The sequence below is a fragment of the Acomys minous genome, assembly GCF_964271855.1.
Source record: "Acomys minous genome assembly, chromosome: 5".
Taxonomy (NCBI): Eukaryota; Metazoa; Chordata; class Mammalia; order Rodentia; family Muridae; genus Acomys; species Acomys minous.
The window spans coordinates 40,101,550-40,116,797 of record NC_140494.1 but is presented as its reverse complement, the minus strand read 5'-3'; the positions used below and the strand labels follow the sequence as shown (position 1 = coordinate 40,116,797).

The 15,248-nt window shown below is 45.6% G+C and overlaps 1 protein-coding gene across 1 annotated transcript; it reads right to left on the bottom strand.

The window, feature by feature from the left end:
- Nucleotides 1-1,100: 1,100 nt before the first annotated feature.
- Nucleotides 1,101-15,235, bottom strand: ROPN1L (rhophilin associated tail protein 1 like). Its single transcript, XM_084783072.1, has 5 exons — nt 14,973-15,235; nt 8,866-8,989; nt 7,591-7,752; nt 2,980-3,155; nt 1,101-1,282 (listed from the first exon to the last, which is right to left on the bottom strand). The coding sequence occupies exons 1-5, from the start codon at nt 15,101-15,103 to the stop codon at nt 1,219-1,221; spliced, it is 657 nt and encodes a 218-aa protein (XP_084639198.1). The 5' UTR covers nt 15,104-15,235; the 3' UTR covers nt 1,101-1,218.
- Between the last annotated feature and the right edge of the window lie 13 nt (nt 15,236-15,248).

Sequence of the window (15,248 nt, the reverse complement as noted above, 5' to 3'; positions counted from 1 at the left end):
CTCTGCTTTGACTGGGGATGTGACTGGCTCCTTCAGTTCCATCACCTTGATGTCCTCCCTCTTGAATAGGCCACCAGCACATAGGAACACAGCTCTAGCAGCTGAGGCCATCCTGAACCCACATGCTTGAACCACCTATAAAGCAGAACAAAGCTGGGTTCTTAAAAGACAAACTTTTAAAATGAACTCGCCAGGCTTGCTGAGATGCACACCAGAGGCAGAGGCAGGAGGATGAAAGTGAGTCCCAGGCCATCCAAAGAAACAAAGACGTCCTGTGTCAAAAGAAAATAGACAACCACTCTCAGGGTCCCTACTTTATGACTTGAAGACAGAAACACACTGCTTTATACTGGTTTCCATCAGGGTCATCCCAGCTCAACCTCTGGATTCCTCTCCACTGGAAATCCCTTGGAATTGGGCACTGCATTTCTGACACCCAGGGCTCAGCTTTCCTGTGGCAATGGCTCATTATAGAGTATGAACAAACAAGCCTTGGCAGTTACACTGAGGGACCTGGCCCCTTGGCTTTCTCTCTGGAACATGAGTCATCCAGTCTCAAGTCTCAGGGATGTTTTCCAAAATGTTCGTGAAGGGCCTCATGACTGACCTGACATGGAGCCACAGAGATGGCTGTCCAAGCCTGTGCAAGTATGGAACAATCAGTCCTCTGGGTCAGGGGCTGGTGGCCACATTGGTGGTTCAACATCTACCAAACATAATGTGTCTTTTATTTTACCCAAACCTCACTCTGCTATTTCATGGGCCAGCTCTTGCTAAGTTATGGCTTTTAAAATATACACGTTTTATTCAGATTAGAACATTTTGTCCAGCTGTGAATGCTCTTGTCACAGAAAGCACAACTTCCAGGAGGAGTTTCTGCGTTGGGGAGCCACGTGTCTGTGTGTTCTTGTCCTAGGCAGGAAAAGGACTCTTAACACTTCCCTCCCACTTCCTTCCCTGCTCTCTCTAGACCAGTTTACCAAAGGTGATGATAGTGCCACTGCTACAGCCCATCCAAGACACAGTGAGAAGCAGTAATGAAGTGGCCCTGTGAGCACCTGCCCCGCTAAAGTTCCACAGAGAAGAACTCACACGTCACATGTAAGTGATTAAGACAGCTGTATTTGGTGCCAAGGTTTTCCAAAGCAGGAGTTCGACTTTAAATGTGCTCCTCTCTGTATTAGCGCTCTACTCTTCAGGCCTTCTCTTCAAGGCTTTCTATAGTGACTTTTTTGAAACGAAGAAGTCCGAAAGTCCTATCATGCCATTCTTTCTAGACTCTCTGGGTGGGAAACAGATAAGGACACTGTTAGAAACAATTTGCTTTTTACAGGAGGCCATTTAACTAGCAAGGTTACTTCAAACACTGGGTACTTGTGATGTTTCACAAGAGTACCAGCTCTGAGCAGAACTGCTCTGTTTCCTTGTACAACAATGGATGCTTATTTCCAGGTAAAACATCCCTATGACTCCTTTAATTTCAGCACTCACGAGGCAGAAGCAGAGAGATCGCTCTCTCTCTTTATTGCCCCCCTTCTCTCTCTCCTCTCTCTCTCTCTCTCTCTCTCTCTCTCTCTCTCTCTCTCTCTCTCACTCTCTCACATACATACACACACACACACACACACACACACACACACACACACACACACACACGCCCATGGCTCTCTATGCCTCAACAGCTAAGACAGATCACTGTCCACAGATATAAAGGAGGTATCAAATGTCAGAACCAAGTAGGTAGTGAGTGACTAGATGGATGGGATGTTGGGTGGAGAAATAAATTCCTAATAGGTAGACATATAAGCAATAGCTCCCTCTGTTAGAAAGAAACGGAAGGAAGAAAGAAAAGAAAGAAATGAAGAAAGAAGCCTAATTACAAGTTGATGAGGGAGGAGCAGGAGAGGCAGGCAGCCCAGGCAGCCCGCGCTCAGCTTCTGGGTGCTCACGACATGCTGCCCAGTGTTTGTGCAGTCAAAGAGCACCCACTGAAAGGTTAACGGCTATGCTTAGCCCTAGGCATACGGTTACTTGGGCAGCTTCCTTGAACCACTACAGTTGGGATTCCCAGGTGGGGACAACTGAAGATCTAGTAGGACAAGCTGAGATCTCCCGCTTGGCCATTTAGTGCCCTTACCATCAGCCAGTCCCCTTGCAGTACTAGCCTCTCTCAGTCATGCGCTCTGCCCACCTCCCCACCCTTGCCCTGCTAGCCAGCCACACACAGCAAGTCATAGACCCGTACTTTTATCTCCTGGTCACCACTTGTAGTCTGCCTTCTGTCAACGCTCCTTGGCTGCCATATTTGGCTTTGCTGTCCAGCCCCCCTCTCCTCCACACACCCATGTCCGTGTCATGGAGTCACAGTCCTCCCAGACCGAGATGACCAGAGCTCTTACGTCCACAGAGCACAAGTGAGGAACCATCTCACACGTGGCTGGAGAAAACACCAGAGCTGAGTGAAAAGCACCCGAGGGCCTTCACTCACTCTTTCCATCCTATCAGTGCCAAGAGCAAGAAGATACAGTGTAGAGGTGGCACGTGCCAGTTCCTCAGCTCAAGAAATATGTGGGTAACATGGCATCCAAGGGTTGTGGTCAGGCTGCCCACTGTGGCAGCTAGCCTCTGTTCATGTGTTGGTAGGGGTTAGTTCTATCTATGTCACTTTTTAACAAGCTATCATGAAAACTCTCTGGCGTTCCATGCTAGAATCAAGCTCTTCCTGTGACTGGACACATTTTCTCCAGCTTAAAGTCAAGGAAGATGGCATCTAAGTCCCATCCTGGCTGGCACTGAGAGGACAGGCAGAGAGGCTGCGGCTGCAGCTCTTTTGCTGAAGGTCTCTGACAGGCAGCCTCCCCCACAACATTGCTGGAATCAAGGTGAGCACCTTTGCCTTCCACCAAGAGCAAAGAGGGGTGGGTGACAGAGAGTCTTCAACTGTCAACACACCAGAAAGCCACAGAGTGTTGTACTTACGACTTCTCTCTTAAAGTGGCAAGAAAGGACTCCGTCTCTGAGGCCTGGAGTTCAGGGTCCAGCCCAGACAAGTACTGGTAGATGTAGGCAAAAGTATCAAATGGAACCCGGGCAGGCCCACCATCTGGGTCAGCAGTGAGGATCTCACAGGCGTTCTTCATGGCGGTGTTCAGAGTCTAGACAGGCAACGGGATGAGGATGGAACACACATCAGTCTGAGTCACAGCAGCAACAGAAACACAAGTGTGCTCTGTAGACATTCTTCCGAGTGTGTTCTCCACCTCAGTGAAGATCCAGGTGGATGTGTGACTTCCACAACATAAAGCAAGAAGGAAGCTCTGACCAGGATGTGACAGACTACGCATCGTGAATTCACATGGGATATCAAAATGGGAATACTGCCATAGACAGGAGAAACAGGTCACCCTTAACCATCAACTTCCTCCATGCCGATCTGGGTTTGGAGTCTAGGGCCATTTAACCATGAATTGTAGTCAGTGCAGCCCCACCAGGCCCAGAAGCATCCTCTACGCCACACTGAGGGACACAGAAAAGTGGTGCCCATCAGAGCTGCTCTGAAGAGGGCATGACCAGCAGGACAGATGGCCCTGTGTATCTGCCAACGCCCCTGCTGCTCAGTTTCTAACCTCACTCACACAGAAGGCTTCAGGCTTCTGTCCGGTCCAGGAAAATCTAGCCCTCCTCCTCAATGACCTGTGAACCTCTCTCAGACATGCCTCCTGCTTGGCTCCTCCAAGATGGCAGCCAGCCTCTACAGACACCCCCACCACCTTCCACCTGCATGCTGACTGCCATCCTCAGGACACCCTGGACCTCTCTATGCACAGCAGTTGATGAGTCATGGTCTATCTCATGAGAGCAAGGTTGCTGAGAAGCATTTATGGCCTAGCCACAAACATTTCCAATTCATCCTTGATGAAAAAGAAAAAAAAAAAGGCAAAAGTTTCTACCTTAAAAATATACCGGACTCAAGTTTCTTTTCTTTCTTGTGTATGGAAGCAGTGCGCTGTCTTAGCTAGGGTTTCCACATTGTGATAAAACACCATGACCAAAAGCAACTTGGAGAGGAAAGGGTTTGTTTTGTCTTACACTTTCAAATGTGACAGAAGCCCAGACATTTATTTCTCCAGGAGGTAGGCACTGATGCGAAGGAATGTGGGAAGTGCTCCTTACAGGAGAAAGCTCCACTGCTTTCTCAGGTGCTGTCTTATGTATGGCATGTAAGGAACACCAGTCCAGGGGTGGCACTGCCCACAGTGAGCTGGCCCTCCCATCAATCAAGAAAACACACCACAGGCAAATCTAGTGAGGCCTTTTCTCAGGTGACATTCCCTCTTCCAAAATGACTGTAGTTGTGTTAAGCTGATGTAGCACTAGCCAGCACAAGTCATCAGAATGAGCATCTACTTATCTGTCTTTTGCTACTATCTGGGAGACATCCCAGGGAGCAGATTTAAAGCTGTTTGGGTGATGTGCTGGCTGCCCTTGGTTGTCGACTTGACTACATCTGGAATTAACTGAAACCTAAGCACTTTGTACACCAGAGGGATTTTTTTTTCTTAATTAAATCATCTGAAGTGGGAATAGTGGATTTTAGTCTGGATCTTTTGAGGTGGAAAGGTCTACCTTTAATCTGGACCACTTTCAACTGGAAGCCTATATGAGGTCACGGAAGGGAGCTGGGTCTCTCTTTGCCTGCTTGCTCTTGTTCAAGCTGGCAAGTGTTGTCCTTCACTGACATTGTGGCCTACCTCTTTGGAATTCTATAGTCTACGGAAGGCCAGCTATGACATCTAGCTTTTCAGACTGAACAATTACTGACTGGATTCTTGAACTTCCAATCAGCAGACAGCCATTGTCCTTCTCTTCTTTTAGGTTCTGTTCCCTCAGAGAACCTCAGTTCTTCTGACCATAAATCATGGCTCCTAAGAGAATCTTGAGGGCAGGGCACAAGGATGTTCACTTGGCAGAAGTCAGCAATCACAGAACTTAGAATGGTCTAGGTGCCAGTTCCTCAGCACCTGAAGGGACACGACGTGAGCAGGCAGCAAGCCACCCTTCCCCACTGCTTTATGGCACTTGAACCCCAGCTCATGGTGCCATTTGAGGGGCTTGTGGCAGTTATAGGAGGTGGGAAGTATGCTTCTGAGAGGACTCAGTTTGAGCCCCAAGTCTTAGCTTCCTGGTTCTAGGATGCGTGAGCACTCAGCATCTGCCTTCCTTCCACCAGGAGCCGGCCACCGGAGCCACCATGCCTTCCTTGCCTACCATGTTGGAACAGCATCTCAAGCCATGAGCTAGCATCTGTCTTTGCTCCCTTTACTTGCTTCTTGACACTGGTGTAGCACTGGTATAGCAAAAACATCATAGCAGAAAATGAGAGGTATTCCCCAGTGATGCCTGTTGTGTCCTTAGTACACATCCAGAGTCGGGCCTGCACAGGCAGCTGGGGCACTGTCTGTGTGCTAATGACCATGTGGGAACTGGGGTACCTCCCTGCAAGCACAGCCCACACTAAAACAAAGCTCACTCTCCACACACCGTGGGGTGGGGCAAGGCAGAGCAGACCCCCATAGGGTCCACTGGGAGGAAAGGCCCAGTGCTCCCAACAGAACCAGATCCTGGGCCAGATTCTAGAGCCTATATGGTACCTGGCTCCGGAGAACTGAAGGCAAGCAGCACCGTGAGTGCCAAAAAAGACTTAGGTTAGGGGACAGGAAGGAACTGTTTGTGACCAGTGTGCTTTTTTTATGTAAATTTATTTTCTAACAACAATGTAGTTATGGCAGACGACAAGCTCCATTCTTTACAAACTGGCACCACCTAGTGTTGCTCACTGTACATAGCTTGGACTTGTTTTCATGACCGGCTGAGCCAAAATCATGAGTTACCTGGTTTCCTTTCTCATTGTTAAGATCAAATTTTCACAGCTACTTTTAGAGGCATAAGCTTATCAACATTAACTCCAAAAGTTAGATATTAAATTCTATGCTACGAAGTGGGCTGATTTGAGGGTTCCTAATGAGCCAGTGACAGTCTCTCTAAGAATCACATTGGCTTTGTCTTGAATACCCATTGGGTAGCACAGCCCCTGGGAGGACACTTGCTTCGTAAGTGTCTGGCCCTCAGCACCATGAGCCCAAAGCTGACCACACACCCAAGCATTGCTGGGCATGTGGCCACCAGCCTGACCTCTGCCTTATCCAAAGGCATAAGGCTTCCTCTACTGGAGCCCCCCTGCAACGTATTCACTCACCTGGCCAACCAAGGGCATGCATAAGTTGCAGCAGACAAAGGCACCCAGCAGCGCCACTGGAAATGAACAGATGTTTCAGGAGACAGCTCTATAGCTATCCCATCAGAAAGAGAAAACCAACTAGGATGGTGCGCTTCCTGGAGGCATGCGCGAAAGCACGCACTGAAGGCAAAGGAACAGAGAGCAAAGAGTTGGCAGGCAGGAAGGCTGGCTGGAGAGGGCACGTGCAGCTGGGGCCTTCCTGTCTGTGTTAGTACCCAGGCTTGGCAACTCTATGCACAGTAACGCTTCACAAAGTAAAACTGAGTAAGAAACGTGCACATGGACCAAAGCTAAAGAAAGGAGGGAACAGGGGCGACAGCTCGGTGGTTAAGAGCATGCACTGCCCTTCCACAGGATCTGAGTTAGAAACAAAATTCTCTCTCAAGAGGCTAACAAGTATCCTATTCTGGCCCCTGCAGGCACTTCATTCACGTTTACAACCCGCCCCACGCCCAAAAAAACACAGTTTAAAAACCAATAAAGAATTAGATAAGACCCTTTATAAAGAAAGATGAGTGGGACATTAAGGACTGTGAATTATGTACAGCTATGTCCTCAGGATTGTAAAGACTGAAGGAGCAACCTACAGTGCTTATCCAGACAGCAAGGAAGGCAGCTTCTCCTTTTGGAACCCCCTTTCTTCACTAATGCCATGTCTCCCTTCACTTAATGGCATGCTGGCATGCTGGCATGCTCAGCAGACTCTAGCCTCCCCAGGAAGCTCTGCCCACATCCCTCTCTTCCCCCCACCCCTCCAGCTCTTGCCTAAGTCCCAGGCTCACAAATACCATTCCCCCTCCCCCCAGTGAGGATCACTCAATTAATCATCTTGCGCTCTTATTCCTAAATTGTTGGAGTTATATTGTAATGACAGCAAAGTTACACTGTATCTACTAGTTATTAATACTGGACTGTAGGTCAATTGCGATGGAGTCTTATGTCTCTCCCCACAGATGAAAACTGTTACCAGCTTTTAAAATTATATTGCTCAATAAAAGAACTCACTGGTATATCCCCTTTGAAAACCTAGATAATATTCCAAGCACATGCATGTGTTTCCTCCACTGTTAACATTTTTTGAATTAAGGGGTTTTTTTTGGGGGGAGGGGTTGTTTTTTGTTTTTAATCACATAACCAAAATCTAGAAAAACAACATTGTCTCTGGGGAAAATTTTTTCCAAGAAAAAGCTAATGAGGCAGGTCAAAGTGTTTCCGTAGCTACTGAAACCCAGTCAGACACAATGTCACCGATTATGAAGTAATACCATTATGATGCCATTTGTGGTACATACCCCACCCAGGGCGCTACATCCAAGTGCCAAAAATTTTATCCACTCCATTTTGTCTTCACACGGATCCAGTTCCAGGATATTTCTGAACTTTTCTAATGGCAGGCACAGATTTTTCCACTTCTTCTCAAGATCTGATAATTCCACGTACTGTTTGTGGCTACACTGTTTAGAAAGCACAATATGACACACTCAGAAACTAAGTCAGGGAAACTAGAGTGATGCCTCTGAAGACTTAAACTTCCACCAAGGGACTATCACGAGTGCAGGAGTGAGGGCTGCACTATGTGACCGTGGACCGTGTCCACCCTGAGGATGAAAGTTGGGAATGGACACAGGGCTAGGCAAGGGTGGCTAGATGGATTATAACAACATTTAAAAAGAGACTAGGGGATGGCTCAGTGAAAAAAGTGCTTGCCACTCAAACATCCACCTAAAAAGTTGGGTATGGTAGCCTATACTTCAAAATCTAGGGTCCAGTCCTCAGGGTGTGCTAGCCTGAAGCATCATGCTCTGGGTTTAGTGAGAGGCCTGTCTCAAAACACAAGGTGGAAAGTAGTACAGGGGGTGTGTGAGGTGACTCTTCTGGCAAACACACATACCACACACGTGTACAGGCAGCCGAGCACACTCTCCTTTCTCCTCTCCTCTCCTCTCCTCTTCTCTCTCTCTCTCTCTCTCTCTCTCTCTCTCTCTCTCTCTCTCTCTCTCTCTCTCTCAAGATTTAAGAGGAAAGGAGGGGAGAAGGGGGACAGACAATAAGGAAACTATGCTCTACCCTTGCCTCCTGAAATGATCATGCAGATGTGGAGTATGTGTTTCCTACTGTCCAGAATATTTCCCGTGTAAAACTTTCTTCAAAACTAGAGCAAACGTGCTGACCTGTAATCCTAGCACTCGGGAAGCTGAGGAGGCTCACCTCAAGTTTGAGACGACCCTGGACTGTACACCAAGTTCCTGTCTCTCAAAAAACTATGAAACAAGTTTGTGGTGGTTTGTTGTGCTCTGGTTTACACACACACACACACACACACACACACACACACACACACACACAGTGAGACATAGTGGGGGGGGGCACATGCACCTGTATACACATATATATACGCACATTTATGAAATAAAAGTAAAATCTATACTAATTAGTGGGGTTCTTCCCAAGAAACAAAGTCAGATTTAAACGTGTCACGAAGGCCTGGGCACAAATGGCAGCCATCCCAATGTTGCAAGAGGCACAGCCTGGTAACTGAAGCACAGGCAGTTAAGAGGCTCACCCACCTGCTTGTGCAGCACTTTCAGGAGTCCCTGGGTCAGGCCTGTGTCATTCTTCTGCGTGGCCACAGGCATTTCGATTCTGTCCTTTACAGGAAGTGGGTCTCCTCTGGACAGGGCTGAAAAGTACCTGGAATAAGTGACATCACCAAAGAGCATCAATGCACAGGCAACACCCAAGGCTCGGGGCTGTCTGACAGCCCAGCAGATGTGGTGGGAGCGCCCAAGGCCAGCTGATGACACTGAAGTTCGGAGACCACTGCTGAGCAACGCACTGGACCTTCATTGTGCACTCTGGTTTCTCTGTCTGCAAAACAGACATGCTGATTGCTAGCTGAGGGCTGAGGGTCCTGGGAGCACCAAGTGACAGAGAACTTGGGAGGGGGAGCTAGGAGAACCTCACTGAACTATGCTTGTCTCATTGTTGGTCTCATTGTACCCTTCCTCCAAGAGCTTTGCAAATGTGAACAAAGGGAGCAGAATTTGATGTTGTTGTTACTTTGATTTTAAGAAAATATTTTTTATTATGCACATATATATTTATGTCTGTCTGTCTGTCTTTCTGCCTGTCTGTCTGTCTGTCTGTCTGTCTCTCTCTCTCTCTCTCTCTCTCTGTGTGTGTGTGTGTGTGTGTGTGTGTTACTGAGTGTGGTATGTGCATGTGAGTGCAGGTGTCCATGAATCTAGAGGTGTCAGATGCCCTGGACCTGCAGCCACAGATGGTTGTGAGCTATTCAACTAGGTGCTAGTTCAACTCAGGTTTTTTGGAAAAAGCAAGCAAACATTGTTAATGCTGACCCATATGTCAAGCACTGTTGGGAGATGGTCTGATGTATTTTGATGCTAATTAATAAAAAGTCATCCCACCTGGGCAGGGCAGATGAGAGAGGTGTGGCTGAATTCCCTAGCTGGGCCTACTGATAATACAGATAACTTAGAAACAATAAGTGGCACCCAAGACGAGGCAGGTGTCTACACTCTTAAAAATCATATTTTGTCACAGTCTGAAAGGGGGTAATAGCTCCCAGAGAGCATCCAGGAGCCAGAGCAAAGATAGCCACATATACATGGCCAGTTGGAGAGGCAGAACTAAGAGACTGGCAATTTTATAATCTGGCCTCGGAAGTAGAGTTAACTGCCTAAAACAAAAACAAAAACAAAAACAAAAACAAAAAAACTGCTATGGTCCCTCTGCAAGGCGCCATGAGAGAAGGCTCCTGGGTCTTTTTTGGCTTTGTTTTGGTGTTTATAAATTTGTTTGCAATGTGCTTAGTCATAGTCATGCTTCTCCTTACCCTCTTTAGAAAAAGTTCAGGGTGAAAGGCAGAGAGCCAAGAAATGTGAGACCAAGTTACTAGCAAATAAAAAAGGGAAAGGAACTAAACTCTTCATGGAGTTCATAACGCCTGAAATTCAGAGCTCCTTAGCTCCAAGGTGTTTGTAAAGGCTTTCTGGAAAAAAGCCCACCAGAAAGAGATAACAATAACTAAATTCCGTGGGTTGATGGGCAGGATTTCACTAACTGAAGCCTAAACTGGCACAAATGACCCAAGGCTTAGACTTTTCTGGTTTCCTTGCTTGATCTTTTGCTGAGATTTCTAAAGATTTTGGCTAAATTGAGACAAAATAGTTAAACAGGACATTAATGATACCAGCCCTTAATCCCAACACAATAGAGACAAAAACCAGGCGGAACTCCTGAGTTCGAACTTGGCCTCCACAGGTTTGACCCCCTGCTCATAAAATAAGTTGCTTATAAGAGACTGCTTAAGATTTAAACTGACATTTTTTTTGATACATTCCTTTTTCTTAACAATGAATTATATGTGCTTACTGATCTAAAAGACAGATACATATCAATATAAGGTTTATGTAAAAAAAAAAAAGATAATAAAAATGCTTTTTAAAAGGCCAGCCAATCTCCTTAAAAGGGTAAATCGGTCTAAGAAATATGTTTTGTTGGTCAAAGTAAAGACCAAGGTTGGATGGGAGCTGCATGGCTCCCACACAGAGAAGGGATGCGACAAAACCACCCACAACAAATGTAAAAAGCCAGGTACAAGATACCTACAGCCTAAGAAATATATTTTGTTGGTCAAGATGAGGACCAAGGTTAAAAGGGGAGACAGACATACAAGCTGCTTATGTAGGTACAAGATACCTACAATATACATAAACCCTAAAATAAAATGAGAATTCTATCTGATGGTTATTTAAAGCTTAATGCCTTTTTCTTCTACTCAGGGCAACCAGCTTGTTTCCCAAATGGGAGGCGTTTTCTTGGTTAACATGCAGCGGCCTGACTACATCAGGCACCATAGAGCCTAGAGAAGGACATTTAGAACTATACAATCTTGTTTTGATCCCAATATGATGATAATTGTATGTCCATTGTTAATGGTGATGTTATATTTTGTCTTTTAAAAAGGTCCAAATAAAACAGACCTAAATAAGAGAGAGACTGCTATGTCTATATGAATTCAAACTGCAGAACAAGCAGTTAACTTATATTGCTAATCCCACTACATGGGAATAGCTCTAAGGCTGGCTGAGACATGTGCATCCTGCACACCTAACACATGAATAGTTTTAAAACTGCATAATACTTGCGAGAAACTATATGTTTTCAAAAACAAAAAATAAAAAACACTGACACTGGATCAGACCTGACAGGATTCATTCTTCCAGCATGCTGAGATGCTGACATTGTGCATCTGTCATGTTCCAGCCCCAAGTGCTTTGGTTGCTGTTCCTCATCAGAGAAGGACAGCTTCAAAGAAAGCTGCTGATCCAAACTGGTCCAGCATTTCAGACTGTCCCACACAGGACTAATATTAAGCCTGGAATTTCTCAACATTTAGAGACTGGAACATGAATACTGTTCCCAGCTTGTTTAACAATGTTTAAAAAAAAATTTGGGCCCCTACAGGTATTCTTCTACCCAAATCATCTTAAAGAAACTTTAAGAGAAAGATGCCCCATCTCCCTTACGGGGGGGGGGGGGGGTTGGGTACGGTTTTGGTTGTTTTCTTGGGCTATAGATATATATCATCATTAAAAGGTATGGAGAGACGGGTTGTAAAGAAAGAAAGGGGAGTATAGAGATATGTAGGGATGATAGGACAAAAAGTAGATTATTGAATGTACTCCTCAACCAAAGGCCTTAATTGTCACTCATAAATAAGGTTAATTTTAATTCACTGATATAGAATTTTGTATATTGGTACATTAGTTTAATTTTGATACACTGAAATAGAATTCAAGTTTAATATTATTCTTTACACATTATATTTCTACTCTAATATGAGGTACTGTACACATACATGGTGTGCTTCCAATGCTCTGATAGTGTTATTTTAGACTGTTTGGGATAATTTAGTAATACAAGTCAATTGTTGATCAATTCATGGTCATGTCAAGTATAGGAATATATATGCTAGGTTTAACAGATAGGATCGTACAGATAGATTAGGTAAAATAGTTAGATAAGGTCTTCATAAAGTTCTACAGAATATGGCATTTTTAAATGTTTTTATTATTTTAAGAATTCTGTGACAATAAGACAGGTTAACTCCTGGCAGTACCCAGTCTACCACAAAGAAGTTAATGAGCATCAAAGAGCATCTCCTTGTGGAGATGGCTCTGAATGTGGCAAAACAGCCACTGGACAAAAATGTCCTCATTTCTCCCACAGACAAGATTCTGCCTAAAATGGGCAAGCTTGGATACAGGCAGGGTTGACGGCCAACCTCTACCAAGACAGGGTAAGCAAGTCCTCAATGGTTCCTGTTTCACAAGTATGTCTGTCAGATATACTGGGCCAGAAGGCTGAAGATGATATTCCAGCATTATAGAGTTTTGGGTGGCTATTCAGGCAGTAAACTTTCTCTGTCATTTTTTTTTCATTTTGGAAGCTGTTAACCTGTACTTCCTGTTTACTCAGGCAATTAAATTTATTCCTTCTCAAGTCTCTGATGGGGTTGAAGACCAGTTAGTTTTAAAATTAAACTTAGTTGTTTAGGAATTTAAAAGATACTTTTATGTCTAGATAGATAGTTTTAGGTTGATATATTTGAGCTTTGATAGATATTCAAAACTTTAGATTCACAAAGATAGAACAGATAATATTTCTTCAAAGTTGCCAAATACCTTTTGATCAGATATTATGTGTGTCTTACTTATTGGTTTTTATAATTTTTCATAACTTTACTTACTGTATATTAAAACATGGCCTTTATTTAAACAGAAAGGGGGAACTGTTGGGGGATGGTCTGATGTATTTTGATGCTATTTAATAAAAAGCCATCCCACCTGGGCAGGGCAGATGAGAGAGGTGTGGCCAAATTTTCCAGGCTTAGTGAGAGAAAGGAATCCTAGGAAGAAGAAAAAAAGACCGCCATGAGGAGGAAGGAGAAAGACTCGAGGAGGAAAGGAAGGCAGCCATGGGTTAGATGGAGGAGAAGCACATGGCCAGCATGGATGGAGAATCCAGCCCAGATGAAGAACATTAATAAGTATATGGGATTATGGATGGGAGGTGGCTTGATAGAAATTGGTAGAAGCAGATGGCATAGGATTGGGGCAGGGATCCCATACCTGCCCCACGATGGGAAGTAGTTTAGAGGCCCTGCCCCAGGTTAACTAAGGCAACTTTAAAATATAACGAGTGTCAGTGTCTTGATTGATCGCTATCCGGGCCTACTGATAATACAGATAATTTAAAAACAATACAGCACCTCAGTCCTATGGCTATTTATTCTTTTTTTTTTTTTTACAGCTGCTTTCTGAGGTATTTGACATTAAACACCTCTACATGTTCACTAGGAGGTGGCCTAGGCATACAAAGGTCATCTCTTTTCCATTTTTCTCCATCTTGCCTGGTACTTCTCCCTCAATGGTTCCTTTTTAGGACACTGAAAATGCTTACGCTGGAGTCTAAGAAGGCCCCAGAAATGGCTCAGGGCAACAGTTCAAGAGTAGTCTCCCATCAGATGTGAGAGGGGGTGGGGGTGGGGGGTGCCAGGCAGGGTCTTGGGTCACAGTCGTTGACTTGTAGCCGGGAAAATGGACGTGAAATTAAGTACCAGGGCAGCAGATGTGCATGAGCGTCACCAGAAGCGATCTAAATCTGTCGCATGGGTGGATGTGGATACGGATACTGCAGAGATCAAAAGAAACTCTCTCTCTCCTGCCTACAACGAAGACTTGGCTTCCTCTCTCTGGTTTTGTTACTGATCTGAGGAGGGCAAAGACAGCCCTAAGAGAAAACAGATGCAGAACTGTGGGGCTAAAGGTCAGGGCCCCATTTGCAACACTGTGGCTTAGCAGGATTCACACCTACTTCACAGCTGTTCCTCGTGAACAACAACAACAAATGAATCATTAAGTTCCCGAGTAAGCCCTTCAAGATAACTGTCTCCCAAGTATCATCAAATGGGCCTTGTGCTTGGTATCTGCATGGAAAGTGTCTTTGCACAATTAAGGGCTTTGATGGGGAAATTATACTGAGCCAACTGGATGGCTTCCAAATGTATCACAGGGATCCTCAGGAGAAGGCAGAGAACCCACGAGCTGTAGAAGGGCCATTACAGCGCGGTTCTAATAGCTCAAACTAGTAAGGAAGCAGCTGGCTTCTCCCCATCCGGAGCTGTTGTTTTAGAGTAAAGCCAAGTTGCTAAAATAGCCAAAAGAAACAAGTCCACCTTGGCTTTATAGTTCAGAGAAAGCAAAATTTGGCTAAAAGTAATTATTCTGGTAATTTTAAAAGAAGCAAAGAGCTCTCTTGTAAAACCAAAAGAATGAATGGTAAGATATGGTCTGGTTTTGAAGAGGGCTCATGGTGTGAAGGTTCGCTAGCTGTGAGTTGTGCTGGCTAATTTTCGTGGCTGACAGCTTTTGCACACCTCAATCTCCTAGCGAGGGGCGGCGGGGCGTGCACGAACACTTTGTTCTGGGCGGTTTCGTTTATAAACGTCCCTGTAACTTATTTTTCTAAAACTCAGCGAGGCCAAGCCACTTTTTTTTGCCGGACAGCTGGTGTGTAAGCTTTAGTCTTCAGCCACACTTAGGTGTCTGGACGCGGTAAATCGGGTGAGTTCCGGGGCGAGCCTTACCCCGCCGACCACTGCAGCACGTCCGCCGGCTGCGTGCGGATGGCAGCCTTGGTGAACTGCTTGAGGATGTCGGGCAGCTCCGGGGGGATGTGGATCTGCTGCGCGCAGAACATGGTGTCGGGCAGTGGCATCACTCTAGGCAGTGGCGGCCAGGGACGATCCAGTCGCTGTGCTGCGGTCAGAGCCGCGGGCTCCGCTTCTTACCGGCTCCTCCGCCCGCTCTAGGAACTGAAGCTAACCTCCCTGGGCGCCTGGAGCGCGCGGTTGTGACGTGCG